Source organism: Thamnophis elegans, chromosome 9 (assembly GCF_009769535.1).
Source record: "Thamnophis elegans isolate rThaEle1 chromosome 9, rThaEle1.pri, whole genome shotgun sequence".
Taxonomy (NCBI): domain Eukaryota; kingdom Metazoa; phylum Chordata; class Lepidosauria; order Squamata; family Colubridae; genus Thamnophis; species Thamnophis elegans.
Genome location: NC_045549.1, coordinates 74,689,870 through 74,704,238, shown reverse-complemented (window position 1 = coordinate 74,704,238; position 14,369 = coordinate 74,689,870). Strand labels below are relative to the sequence as shown.

Below are 14,369 nucleotides of genomic sequence, written 5' to 3'. Positions count from 1 at the left end.
TGTATTTTTCGGAGTGTTAGGATGTACCTTTTTCCCTCAAAAAAGAGGCTGAAAATCTGGGTGCGTCTTATACATTGAATACAGCATTTTTGGCCTCCCGAAACCCTGCCCCCTTCACCAAAATGGCCGTGCGTAGCTTGTAGGAAGCTTTTAGAGAGCTCCTGGGGGCTGGGGAGGGCAGAAATGAGCAAAAAACACCCCCCCCCAAGTCCCCCAAGAGCACTCTATAAGCTTCCTAAAGCCTATCTATGCCTTTTTTTTTTTTACAAAAAAATGGGCCATTTTTTGCTTGTTTTTGGTCCCCTCCCCAGCACTCTGCAAGCTCCCTAAAGGCTATTCATGTCTAAAAAAGGGAGGGCGTTTTCGTGAAAAAATGGGCCGTTTTTGGGAGATTTGCAGAGTGCAAAAAATTTTTTTTTTAAAAAAAATTCCTTTTCAAAACCTTGCTGCGTCTTATACCCCGATGCGTCTTATATGCTGAAAAATATGGTAGATCAATCCTCGCCCCGAGTCTCTCCATCAATCCAGTTTAAGGGCCTCCAGAATCCCCCCCAAGGAAGATGCCAGCTGCTGAAGCACCTCCTGCATTCTTTCTTGCCCTGCGTGCTTCTGGGAATAGAAGCAACATCTTGAATAATGGGAACGTTACAAATTGAACGAGGTCACGACTTTTCTTTATTGAAGCTTTCCTTAAAAACCCGTAACTAAAGACCAAGGGGAAGAAAGTAACAACACAAGATTCATCCTAATGACATGTTTACATATATACACGTACATATTTATATATTCAACCTTGCGCCTTTCGGCTTTTAAGGACAGAGGGAGCATATCTTGGCAATAGCACTTAAGACTTATACACCGCTTCACAGGGCTTTTACAGTCCTCTCTAAGCCGTTTACGGGCTCAGCCTGTTGCCCCCAACCATCTTGAGTCCTCATTTTACCGACCTCGGAAGGACGGAAGGCTGAGTCAACCTTGAGCCGGTCAGCATCGAACTGCTGGCAGTGGGCAGAGCCAGCCTGCAATGCTGTATTCTAACCACTGCGCCACCAGGGCTCGTAAAACTTCCGTTGCAAGTTGCTCGTTCCTGATTACGCCCTGGCAGGACTGGAACACAGGACATCGGAGTCTTAAGGAGCCCGGCGAAGCATATCAAGAGTGCTGGCGATGGAGTTTCTTCCGCGCCGAGACTACTTAACAGCTTTCTTGGGGAAGTATAAGGTCTTGTGAATCAGATCCTTGACGGCTGAAATGTCATCTTTGGCTATGAAAACAAAGAAGATACAGTGTTATTTAAGAGGGGCGCTGTGCATAACACCCAGGAAAAGCACCGGTAGTCCCCAACTTACAACAATTCATTTAGGGGCCCTTACTAACTTAACTGCAGTGATTCACTTAACAATCGTCGCGAGCAAAGGGGGTAAAATGGGATGAATCTCACTTAGCAGGAGACATTTTTTAGGGTCAATTATGGTCATGAGTAATAATAACCATCTCTGCACAAAGAGAGAAGGTGGGATGGGATATGGGGAGGGGAGGAGTCGCAATTTGCAGGCTCCTCGTGGCTTCAGATGAACCGATTCCCATCGATTTCTCTAGGGCAGTGGTCCCCAACCTTTTTATCGCCGCGGACCAGTCAGCCTTTGATAATTTTACCGTGGCCCGCTGAGCGTGCGCAGGGGCACACAGGGCTCTCTTCCCTGGAGCCTTTGCGCACGGCCCAGGAGCTTTTGCGCATGGCCCAGGAGCCTTTGCGCTGCAGCCTGGTCCTTCGCCTCCCCCCCCCCCCGGAGAAAACCGGTCCGGAGAAAGCCAGTCCCCGCGCCTCTCACTCCCACACGCGCCACCTCCGAGCGTCACAGCCCCACCAGCCCCGCGTAGAGCGAGCGAGCAGCTCAAGGTCACCTCCGGACAGCGGCAGTGGCCCCTTCCAGAAAAACCTGCAGCAAAGGCGCCAGTTAACCACCACCTGCTTACCAGGATTGGCTGCCTCGGGCGCTTGGGCAAAAGTGGCACAGCTGACGCGCGTCTTTCCGAGCTCCACAAAAAACCCCAACGGCCCCCTTTCGGTGCGGGCTGGAAGCCAGGCGGGAAGTTCCCGTTCTCTTACCTGGGCTGTGACGACTATTGGGGAAGTGTGCAGCGCCTCAGAAGTAAAGCTGCCGCCGCTGACGCCGTTCCTTGGAAGCGACGGAGCGGCTGAGGCAGGAAGGCGCGCGGCGGTGGCAGCTGTTCAGCCAGCCGCCTCGCAGGAGAAGAGCCGCTCTTGGGTTTCGCAGGGGGCGGCGGGTGGCGGCGGGTACCAGCAGTGCCCGGGGATTCCACCAGCGCGTGCGCGGACCTTTGGGCAGCTGTTCAGCCAGCCGCCTCGCAGGAGAAGAGCCGCTCTTGGGTTTCGCAGGGGGCGGCGGTGGCGGCGGTACCAGCAGCGCCCGGGGATTCCACCAGCGCGCGGGCGGACCTTTGGGCAGCTGTTCAGCCAGCCGCCTCGCAGGAGAAGAGCCGCTCTTGGGTTTCGCAGGGGGCGGCGGTGGCGGCGGTACCAGCAGTGCCCGGGGATTCCACCAGCGCGTGCGCGGACCTTTGGGCAGCTGTTCAGCCAGCCGCCTCGCAGGAGAAGAGCCGCTCTTGGGTTTCGCAGGGGGCGGCGGTGGCGGCGGTACCAGCAGCGCCCGGGGATTCCACCAGCGCGCGGGCGGACCTTTGGGCAGCTGTTCAGCCAGCCGCCTCGTAGGAGAAGAGCCGCTCTTGGGTTTCGCAGGGGGCGGCGGTGGCGGCGGTACCAGCAGCGCCCGGGGATTCCAACAGCGCGCGCGCGGACCTTTGGGCAGCTGTTCATGTCCCCCGGCTGCTGCGCGGCCCGGTGCCAGGTACTCCACGGCCCGGCACCGGTCCGCGGACCGGGGGTTGGGGACCACTGCTCTAGGGCATGGGAATCCATGCTTAGATCCATTCAGAAATCTAGTAGATCGCTGCCCCACGAGGCCCCCGTGTTTCCCATTTAAAAATACAGAATCTTCACAGTGCATTTATCTATCGAAAGTGAATGATTGACAAAAGGCGCCTCTTGACGATTAGGAGCAGTCACGTCTGAACAATGAAGGGGACAGTAAGATGGCTGCCCATACATACTGAACTAAAGCAAATCAAATTAAAATGTCCCTTTCTCTACAAATAACCTTGCCTTACAAAGGTTGAAAATTCAGCTGTTTTCAAGGGGAATAAATAAAGAGGTAAGACGTTAACGGTCCAGGAAACCAGCCTTCAAGAACAATGCCAGGATGTTGATACTCTTCCATTAGATCTTTGATGGTTGATATTACACCTCTTGTTGTGGCCCGCCAGCTGCCAGCAGAGCTGGCGGAAGACCTGGATGATGAGGAGGTTGGGGAGGAACTTGGGCCAGTTCTGGAATCTGGGGAAGGCTCTGATGGACGCTCAGCGTCGGACGCAGAGATAGAGCCAGGGTCGTCCGGCATTTCCCAGCCACCGGAGAGGCAGCTGCCTTTGGAGGCTGAGATGAGTGAGGAGGAAGAACAGCTGGGGCCTGTTCCAGATGCGTGTATGTGCAAGGCTGTTAGAAGAACAGCGGAGGACAAGGAGTAAACTTGGGAAGCAAAGCTGGGGAATAAGTGGAAGGAAAGGGGGGAGGTGGTCGTAGGAGACAACAGTTTGTATTTCTGAAGATTTTGCTCATGGTGTTTCGTGCCACAAACACTGCAATTATCGCAAGGAACTGATAAGATCTCTTACTGCCGCTAACTCCTTGAGCTATTGCCTGGATTTTTCGGTGGGTGAATGCAATTAATTCACAAGGGATACATAAAGAGGGTTTTTTAATGACAAGGAGTTGGGTTCCGCTAAGGCTGGTTCAGAACAAGCTCTAATAATACGTGGAATAATCCTAAATCTTACTTCCCGCTCTCTGGAAGGCAGATACCGGATAGTTGCTCTGTGAAACCCTGGTAGAAACAACCGCAAAGAAGCTTACCAACCTACCTATATCCAGACGAAGCAGGAGTTCTCCGCATTCAGAATTATTCTCGAGCGTCTTCAGCAAATTGGTGGACTCCATCCTTTCTAACTGCACGTCCCAATAGATGTAGATCTTCTGGTTGAAACTGACGTAGACCAGGCAAGGGCTGTTATGGTCTCCTTTACAAGAGTAGAAGCCTGGAGGGAGATGACGCCATTGTTAAGTCAAGAAGAGGACCGCCAGAAAACATCCAACCACTTTAAATCCTGCTTTAAATCCCTAAACGACATTTCAAATCCTGAGAGGCCACCGGCAAATGTGTACCGTATTTTGGGAGTATAAGATGCACTTTTTTCCCTCATAAAAGAGGGTGAAAATTTGAGTGAGTCTTATACACCAAATGTAGCCCCGCCCACCCACCGACCGCCACCCTTTGGCCTCTTACCTCCCAGCAATTTGCCTCCTTGCAGCAAACAGCCTGTTTCAGTTTCAGCACAGCCTTATTAGCACAAGCAACTAATTGTCGGTTGGATCGGCCTCCCAATGATCAGCTGCTTCAGGCTGCAGAGATTGCCACAGCCTATTGCTGCCTGTGGGTGCCTCATTTTCGGCCTCAGCATCCCATTTTCAGTCTCCGCAAGCCCTGCTTTCCGCCTCCAAACGCCCCATACTCCACCCATTCCAATCCCTGCCGCATGGAACTGGCGGGAAAAGGGGCATGCAGAGGCCAAAAACGGGATGCAGAGGCCGAAAATGGGGTGCGTTGAGGCGGCAATAGGCTATGGCAATCCCTGCAGCCTGAAACAGCTGATTGTTTTTTTTTTTAACAGAACTTTTTTATTTTTCTTTAAAAAAAAAAACACAAATATGTCATCATTTGTCAATCATTAAGACATTGAAGTACATTTTTTTTTGTTGTGTGTACCCCTCCCTCCCTCCACCCCCCCTCCTCCTCCCCCCCCCGACTTCCCAGAACCCGTACACGGTATGGATTTTTAACTAACACAGTCTAAAATCTATTGAGAAAAAAGAAATAAAGAAATTAATGACATTCTAGATTGACCTTAGCTTCTTCTTACTGAACTGACTTTTAACAGTTTAAATCATTTCTGATCTTAAGCATAGGCTAACTGGAATTTCTTAGTCCCATATTTATTTTGTATATAGTCAATCCATTTTTTCCAGTCTCCTTTATATCTCTCATTTGAATGATCTTTGAGATATGCCGATATTTTAGCCATTTCAGCTAAGTTTGTTACTTTCAATGTCCATTCTTGAATTGTAGGCAAGTCTTCCTTCTTCCAATATTGCGCCACCAACAGTCTTGCTGCAGTTATCAGGTGCAGAATCAAATTGGTCTCTACCACTGTAAAGTCAGTACATATACCTAGTAAAAATAACTGAGGACTAAACTTTATCCTTCTTTTAAAAACATTTTGCATGACCCACCATATTTTTATCCAAAATGCCTTAACCTTTTGGCAGGTCCACCATATATGATAATATGTAGCATCGAGAGAACCACACCTCCAACATTTAGGCTGTACATTCGGATACATAGAAGCCAACTTTTTAGGATCTAAATGCCATCTATAGAACATCTTGTAAAAATTTTCTCTCAGATTTTGAGCTTGTGTAAATTTCACATTTCTTACCCAGATTCTTTCCCATGTATCCAACATTATTGGTTCCTCAATATTTTGAGCCCATTTTATCATACAATCTTTAACTAATTCTGTTTCCGAATCCATCTGTATTAATACATTATATATCCTCTTTATATGCATTAAGCTTTGATCTCTTATTTGTTTAAACAGATTATCCTCAACTTGAATAAAACCAATTTTTTTATCTATTTTCCACCTAGCCTGTAATTGCCCATACTGGAACCATGTTTGAACTACCTTCTCCTCTTTTAATACCTCTAAAGATTTTAATTGTAATACCCCCCTTTCCGAGGTAAGAAGCTGTCTGAAACAGCTGATTGTTGGTAGGCCGATCCAACCGACAATCAGCTGCTTGTGCTAATCGGGCTGTGCTGAAACAGGTCGTTTGCTGCAAGGAAGCAAATTGTTGGGAGGCAGAGGCAGATTCCCCACCCCACCCCCGTTTTCCTCCCCAAAAGCTAGGTACCTCTTATACTCCGGAGCAACTTATACTCCGAACAATATGGTAATTTAACCTAGAAATAGGTTAAATTCTGTGATGGTGGCACGCTTCCCCTTCTCTGGGAAGGCGCATTGTCCCCCCCCCCAGCTCAGCCAGCTGGTTGTTGGGTTTCCGGCGGTCTGGCACATGTGCGCACCTTCGGGTTTGGGCAAGATGCACCATGACTGATATAGGTGGTCTACAAGAGTCACCAAAACAAGGGGCAGCGTTTTTATTCTTCGGCAGAAACAGAGAGCATTTTAGGGAAGAATCTGAGTGGAAAGAATTAATCTCCCATAATTCAACTGTACACAGCGGTTGGCAGTGTGCAAAGGCATTTTCTTTCTCCTGGGAAGTAAATTCTACCAAGGATATAAAGTTTGGGAGGGGGGCAGGGATGGCCCATTCCTTTATAATCAAGGGTGGACCTGTCTTCGGAAGTCACGCTACCCAAACCCTCAAATCAATCGGAATAGAGCTGGAAGGGACCTTGGAGGCCTGCTGGTCCTGGGGTGTCTGTGTGTGTGTGTGTGAGTTTGTGGACCTGGGAGTTAGAAAACGCCCAGGGATTTGCTCACCGGCACAGAAGGCGCTGACGTTTTCATCCACTTGGAACCTGGCCACCGTCCGGTTGTGATCGATGATGTACGTCTGTCCATCCCAAGCGCAAGCGATCACCTCCTCGTAACCGTTTCCCTGAAAGTGTGAGAAACTTTCTCAGAAAGAAGCTGCCTGTCCGAATGGCAGCCATGCTCTCTCTCTCCTCCTCCCTCTTTCTCTGTCTCTCCCCCCCCGTTTCTGCCTTTCTCTCTCCCCTTTTCTCCTCCTTTGTCTCCTCCTTTCTCTCACTGTCTCTCCTCTCTTTTCTCCTCTACCCCTTCCCTCTCTTTCTCCCCCCATCTCTTTCTCTACCTCCCTCCCTCCGTCTGTCTCTCTCTCCTTGTCCGTCTCTCCTTCCCTCCCTTCCTCTCCCTCCGTCACTCTCCCGTTTCCGCCTCTTTCTCCCAATCTCTCTCCCTCTTTCTCTGTCTCTCCTCTCCCTCCCTCCATCTGTCTCTCATCGTCTCTCTCCCCTTCCCTCCCTCCCTCTGTTTCCGTCTCTCCCCTTCTCTCTCCCTCTGTCTAACTTTCTCTCTGTCTCTCTTCTCTCTCCTTTCTCCTCTCTCCCCATCTCTTTCTCTCCCTCCCTGTCTCTCTCTGTCTCTGCTCTCAACATCTGGGTCGGGGAACGGGACAAAGGCAGCAAGAGAAGGATGTAAGAGGCTATAACAGTTGCAAATCAGACCGTCTGAGCTGTTAAAAGAGAGCAGGACAGGGCTATAATTTCCAAAAAACAGGACAGGTGCAGGGGGGAACTGAATAGAATTAGACTGTTATGTCTCTTAACAGTGCTTCTGTGTCTGGATACATCTTGCTTGCCCCAAGTGCCGGTCAGCTAGGCAAAAACTTACCGTGACGTCCAGTTTTTCCAGAGCAAAAAGTTGGTGGTCCACTTGGACAGACCACAGCAGCTTGTCTGCTCCCTCCATGAGCTTCAGGGTCCCTGGAAGGGGACAAAGAAAGGATGAGTAGCAATTCCGCCATTTCCTGAGGGCTCCCACGGAGGAGCAGGGCAGGCTCATCCCAGCATCTTGAAATGTTTCAACGCTTTGTAGGCTGCTACGGGAATGACAAGGGACATTCTGAGGGAAGGGCAGATGATATAAATCAGGGGTCCCCAACCTGTGGGCTGCAGCCCACTACCGTGTAGTGGCCTATTGGCAACCGGGCTGCGCGAGTGGAGAGCCAGAGGGCGAGTATGCATGAACACAGCCTTTGTGGCCTGCCAGAGAAGCTGGTGGCAGACTCGGACAATGAGGAGGTTGGGGAAGAAGTTGGGTCAGTTCTGGAGCCTGGGAAAGTCTCTGATGGAGGCTCTGCGTCGGGTGCAGAGATAGAGCCAGGGCCGTCCGACATTTCCCAGCCACCGGAGAGGGAGCTGCCTTTGGAGGCTGCTATGAGTGGGGAGGAAGAACAGGTGGAGCCTGTTCCAAATGTGTGCATGCGCAGAGCTGTTAGGAAAGGAGAACAACAGAGGACAAGGAGTTGACTCAGGAAGCAAAGCGTATGTGGACGCTGAATGGCCCCTCCCTGGCTGGGGAATAAATAGAAGGAAAGGGGAGTGATGGTCGTAGGAGACAACAGTTCGTATTTCTGAAGGTTTTGCTCATTACGTTTTGTGCCACAAACACTGCTTGCCAGAACTTAATTTGCAGCTCATGGCCTTGCAATTATCGCAAGGGACTGATAAGGTCTGTTGCTGCGGCTAACTCCTTGAAGGACCTGCGCTCAAATGCAATTAATTTCCAAGGTGTAAATAAAGGAAGGGTTTTTCTTTGCTTCCGCAAAGGCTGGGACATAACAGCCCCACTCGTGTGAGCGGTGGAGACTCTCAGCCCTACTCGGGTGAGCCCACCACTCACACACAAATGAAACCATTCCCTCTTCCCCTCTCTTGCCTCCCGGTGCCAGGTTGGGGAACGCGGATATAAATGAACGTGAATTGAATCCTTTTTCGTTCTTGAGACATTTGAGCTCCTTCCGGAGTCTCAAAACCTACTTCTGTAGTTGGGGTTTGGTCTTAGAACATGGGGATGGGAGCGGGGGGGAGGAAGGACAAAAAACAGAAGAAATCAGGCATATGTAAAGCTTAGGCAAGTGAAGGGGGAAAAAAAATGCTCCTTTTCTGCTATATTCATGAACACGCATAATTCAACCAATGTGGATTGAAAACTCTTTTTATTTCTTCAGGAATATCCCGTTTTTTACTTTTGGAAAAGTGTATAATATCGGGACGGTTTTGGTTTTAGCAAAAAAACGAATTGTGATTGCACTGACAATCCGAAAAGCTTCTTAAATACAGCCCCATCTCTTCTCCCCTGTCTCCATCCTCATTCCAAGAAAATCAAGACTTACCATCTAAAGTGCAGAGCGCAAACAGACCGAGGCCTTTCGGCTCCTTTGAACAACCTGCAAAGAAAGAATGCAAGAGGTTAGGAGAGGGCCCTTTACTCAGAGCTTATGCCACAGAGACAAATTCCTCGTGTGTGTCCATTCTATTTTAATTCCATTCTATTTATTCCATTCCATTCCATATTCTATTCGTTCTGTTCTATTTAGTCTATTCCATTCCATTCCATTCTCTATTCTATTCCTCTTTCAATCTCATCCCATCCCATTTTTCTTTCCTTTCTATTCTTAATTCATTCCACTATTGTTCTATTCTGTTCTATTCTATTTAGTCTATTCCATTCCATATTCTATTCTATTCCTCTTTCAATCCCATCCCATCCCATTTTTCTTTCCTTTCTATTCTTAATTCATTCCACTATTGTTCTATTCTGTTCTATTCTATTTAGTCTATTCCATTCCATATTCTATTCTATTCCTCTTTCAATCCCATCCCATCCCATTTTTCTTTCCTTTCTATTCTTAATTCATTCCACTATTGTTCTATTCTGTTCTATTCTATTTAGTCTATTCCATTCCATATTCTATTCTATTCCTCTTTCAATCCCATCCCATTTTCCTTTCCTTTCTATTCTTAATTCATTCCACTATTGTTCTATTCTATTCTGTTCTATTCTAATTTCTATTCTATTCTATTCTATTCTATTTCTTATTCTATTCCATTCCGTTCGGATTTTTAGAACACACAGTCCTCGACTTACAACTGTTCATTTAACAACAGCAAAATTACGACGGGCCTCAGAAAATCATTACAAGCACTTAGGACTGTCCCGCCAACCCGCATGGTTGCACAATCACTGCTTCACCACTCGCCGGCTGGGCCACATTTACAATCGGCTGGAGCCTCCTATCGTCCCGAGCCTCCTATCGTCCCACGGCCCCAATTTGCTGCCTTGCTTCCATCCCTGCTTGTGGTACTGCGTTCAGGAGTAGCTGAAATTTTTGAGGGGTTTTTTCCCAAGGTCATTTGGTCACGTCTGGCTGGAGAATCCTGGGAGTTGAAGTCCACAAAGTTGCCAAGTTTGGAGCCCCCCGCCCCCCCTTTCGGGTCTAAGCCACAGAGAGATGAAACTTTCGCGTTCCGTCTCTCTGGAAATCCAGTATATTTTCTGATCATTATTATTTTTTCCCCCGATGAATCCAACGGCTAACCGCTTACCTCTGCCAATGGTTCCTATCAGATGAGTGGAAACGTTCTTGTTGTGAATTCTACCCGACGTCTGGTGAAGAATGACATCCCGGATGGGGCCTTCCCTGAAGAGTCGTAAAGAAAAGGCAGAAGATCTTAACGGGACAACAGAATTGTCTCGCCGTTTGGTGGAAAGAGAATCTGCTGACCTGGCGCCCAAACACGACGATAAATGGTTCCCTTTCGCGGGAATGCCGGCAGCCCGGGCAAAAATTTTCTCTCTCATCGCAGGCTAACAAGTCCGTCCAGCAGGGAGATGAATAGTTGTCTGCCACATCTATTCATCTCCGCCCCCTGCCTTTGATCCCCAGAGCTCAGCTGGGGCTTTGCTAGCAGCGGTGATTCTTCCATCCCAAGGACCGGCCCATAGATTTCCGCTGCTCTCCTCTCCTCTGCCACATCTATTCATCTCCGCCCTCTTCCTTTTATCCCCAGAGCTCAGCTGGGGCTTCACTAGCAGTGGTGGCTCTTTCAGCCCAAGGACCAGCCCATAGATTTCCACTGCTCTCCTCTGCCACATCTATTCATCTCCGCCCCCTGCCTTTTATCCCCAGAGCTCAGCTGGGGCTTCGCTAGCAGCGGTGGCTCTTTCAGCCCAAGGACCAGCCCATAGATTTCCACTGCTCTCCTCTCCTCTGCCTTCGGCACATCCGTGTCAGTCACTGGACGCAATTGGGTCCAGCATCTGGGCGGTTGGCACCTCCTTAAAGAAGACACCCATTGTCCTTCAGTGGAGGGGGCACTGATAACGCACCACGAGTCTGATTTGTGTGTGTGTGGGGGGGGTGAAAATAAAACACCCGCTGCTGGAAACCGTGATGCGGTACGTGTGGGAAGAGCGAAGTGATCTTGGACTGCTCAACTACCACAAGAGGTTGGTAACAGCTGGACCTCACTGGGTGGACATTGTTCCCCGGGAATTCTGGGTCACCTCACCTGCCGGATGCAGAGCTGTCCACGCTCTCGGTGGGAGGCTGCTGCTCTTGTTTCCAAGTGCAGAGCAAGACCGCGTAACCACAGCCTGGCTGGGAGACCATCATCTGGCGGGAGCCATCGGCATCTGAGTTCACAGAGAGACTATCCACCTGTCCTCACCACGGGAAAGAATCAAAGGCTCATCAGCCGAGAGAGCTTCCACTACAACTACCAGCACTATTCTCCCTTTACTCTGTCCTTCCTTCCTTTTCTTCCTTCCCCTTTCACCAACTTTTCCTTCCTTTATCTAATTTGCTTCCATTTTTCCTTCCTTCTGATCTTTTCTTTCTCTTCTCCTTTTCCTTTATTCCTTCTATTTTCCCTCCTTCCCACCTTTTCCTTCCTTTCTCTCTCACCAACGTTTCCTTCCTTTATCTATTTTGCTTCCATTTCCCCTTCCTTTAGTTTTCCTCCTTCCAACCTTTTCCTTCTTTCTCTTCCTATCTTTTCCTTCATCCTTTCTATTTTTCCTATCTTTTTCTTCTCTCGTTCCCATCTTCTTCCTTCCATTTTTTCATCCTTTCTATTTTTTCCTCCCTTCCTCTCTCTCTCTCTCCCCCTACCTTTTCCTTCCTTTGTTTATCTTTCTTCCATTTGTTCTTCCATTATTTTTCCTACTTTTTCCTTCTTTCTCATCCTCTTTTCTCTCATTCTATTTTTCCGCCTTCACACCTTTTTCTTCTTTCTCATTCCCATCTCCCTCCCTCTCTTCCCTCCTTCCTTCTCTTTATGAATCATTTAAACTACCCTCATTATGGGAAGGGGTTAACTTCTGTTCCTTTCTCTTGATGGTTCTATGTCTTTGATATTGGCCGCCACAAAAAAGGGGATCAATTTGTTTTCCAAAGCACCAGGAGGAAGGACAAGAAACGAAGAATGGAAACTCATCAAGGAGAGAAAGCAACCTGGAACTAAGGATAAATTTCCTGACAGTGAGGACAATTAACCAGTGGAACAGAAGTTGCCTTCAGAAGTTGTGGGGGCTTCATCACTGGAAGTTTTTAAGAAGAGATTGGACAGCTACTTGTCTGAAATGGTAAAGGGACTCCTGCTTGAAAACGGGTTAATTTTTTGTCAAAAAAAGGGGCATGCACAATCTTTAGGAAGCTTATAGAGTGCTCCTGGGAGCTGGGGGGCAAAATTGAGCAAAAAATAGTGCATTTTTCGGTCATTTCTACTCTTTCCAGCCCGCAGGAGCACTCCGGAAGCCTCCTAAAGGCTATGCACGGCCATTTTGGTGGGGTTTCAGGAGGCAAAAAATGCTGTATTCAGTGTAAAAGACGCACCCAGATTTTCACCCTCTTTTTTTTGAGGGAAAAGGGTGCGTCTTATAGTCCGAAAAATATGGTATATAGCATATGAAGGATGCGTGTTTGTGTTTTTATTTTTATAGTTATAATGTACACTGGAGACAGCATTTAATTTTGTTGTACGAGGTGCAAGGACAACCAAACTTCAAATAGGGCTGCCCCTGAAAAGTGTTTGGAGACTACAACTGGTCCAGAATGCAGCTGCGCGAGCGATATCGGGTGTATTGAGATACACCCATGTTACACCTATCCTCCGCGAGCTGCACTGGCTCCCTATCGGTCTCCGAACGTCCTTCAAGGTGCTGGTTATCACCTTTAAAGCCCTACATGGCCTAGGACCCGGATATCTGTGAGACCGTCTCCTGCCACATACCTCCCAACGGCCGATAAGATCTCACAGGATGGGCCTTCTCTGAGTGCCGTCAACCGGACAATGGGCTGGCGACTCCTCGGGGGAGGGCCTTCTCTGTAGCTGCTCCGACCCTATGGAACGACCTACCCCCTGAGATCCGGACCCTTCCCACTCTCTCGGCCTTCCGAAAGGCCACTAAAACCTGGCTATTCCGGCAGGCCTGGGGCTGTTGACCTCATGAATGAGGTCCAGCCACGCCTACATTGAGTGCATGACGTGTTTCTTTTAAATCTGTTTCTTCTTCTCTATTTTTAAGTCCTTCAGGATTGGGCGGCATATAAATTTATTAAATTTCAATTTCCAATTTCAAACTAAACGAAACTGAAGTTAAGGCGGCAACAGCTGCAAAGCTAACTATGCTGCCCCATAGTTCCATTCCCTGGGTTTATTGATTGATGAAACTTCTGTGCTGTCTTTCTGTCCTCATGTCCTACCTGTCCTTCCAGCAGCCATTTTTTCAGCAGCACCAGCTGCCCAGAGAGGCTGTTGGAGCCCTCGGACGCGGAGTCCTCCCACCGAAAGGCTCGGACCACGCGGTCAGTGTAGCCGATCACCAATTCATTTTTTCCATCTCCATCTGTGGAGAACGCAAAGCAGGCTCAAGCTTGTATCGTGGAAGATCCAATGGCAGAAAATCAAAAGGAATCTGTCTTCCCAAAACATCATACGCTGTGCCCTCCGATAATCAATTATTTTTCAATCAGTGGCCCAAGACCCTTATTTGTTTTCCAAAATCTTAGTATAAGACAGAACGAAAAATAAAGATCTTTTTTTTTGCAGTAAAAGGACCTGATTTCTGAAGCGGGTGTGCTTAATTCTATTCCACTGGCTCAAATTAATTCCCAAGGCGGTTAATTAAAATTAGGTTTTAATTTCTTTAAAACTCAAAAGCTACACGGTAAACTATAATTTGTAGGCTTTGTTCTACTAGTCAAAGAGTTTAGCTTCATTTTTTCAAAGAGGAAGGAGGAGGAGGAGAAGAAGATTAAAAAAAAAAAGGAAAAAAAGAAGGAGGAAAAGGAGGAGAAGGAGGAGGAGAAGGAAAAGAAAAAAGGAGAAGAAGGAAAAGGTGGTGGAGGAGAAGGGAAAAAAGGAGAAGGAAAAAAGAAAAAAGGAGAAGGAAAAAAAAGGAGAAGGAAAAGGAGGAGAAGAAGAAAAAAGGAGAAACAAGAAACACTAAAACGCAAAAGAAGAAATACAAAAGAAGGAAGAAGAAAAAAGAAAAGGAGAAACAAGAACACAAAAGGAGAAGAAGAAGAAAAAAGAAGAAACAACAAGAAACACTAAAACACAAAAGAAGAGAAACAAAAGAAGGAATAAGAAAAAAGAAACAAAAGAACAAGAACACAA

The 14,369-nt window shown here is 47.9% G+C and overlaps 1 protein-coding gene across 1 annotated transcript in view; it reads right to left on the bottom strand.

Moving 5' to 3' along the window:
* Nucleotides 1–655: 655 nt before the first annotated feature.
* Nucleotides 656–14,369, bottom strand: part of ITFG2 (integrin alpha FG-GAP repeat containing 2) — a 17,732-nt gene continuing 4,018 nt past the window's right edge. Inside the window, exons 5-12 of the mRNA XM_032224663.1 lie at nucleotides 13,454–13,596; nucleotides 11,259–11,407; nucleotides 10,293–10,387; nucleotides 9,080–9,133; nucleotides 7,576–7,667; nucleotides 6,703–6,820; nucleotides 4,000–4,173; nucleotides 656–1,264 (exon numbers count right to left, since the gene is read on the bottom strand). Of these exons, the coding sequence (XP_032080554.1) occupies nucleotides 1,191–1,264; nucleotides 4,000–4,173; nucleotides 6,703–6,820; nucleotides 7,576–7,667; nucleotides 9,080–9,133; nucleotides 10,293–10,387; nucleotides 11,259–11,407; nucleotides 13,454–13,596 (899 nt within the window). The 3' untranslated portion in view covers nucleotides 656–1,190. The remainder of the gene's footprint in view (nucleotides 1,265–3,999; nucleotides 4,174–6,702; nucleotides 6,821–7,575; nucleotides 7,668–9,079; nucleotides 9,134–10,292; nucleotides 10,388–11,258; nucleotides 11,408–13,453; nucleotides 13,597–14,369) is intronic.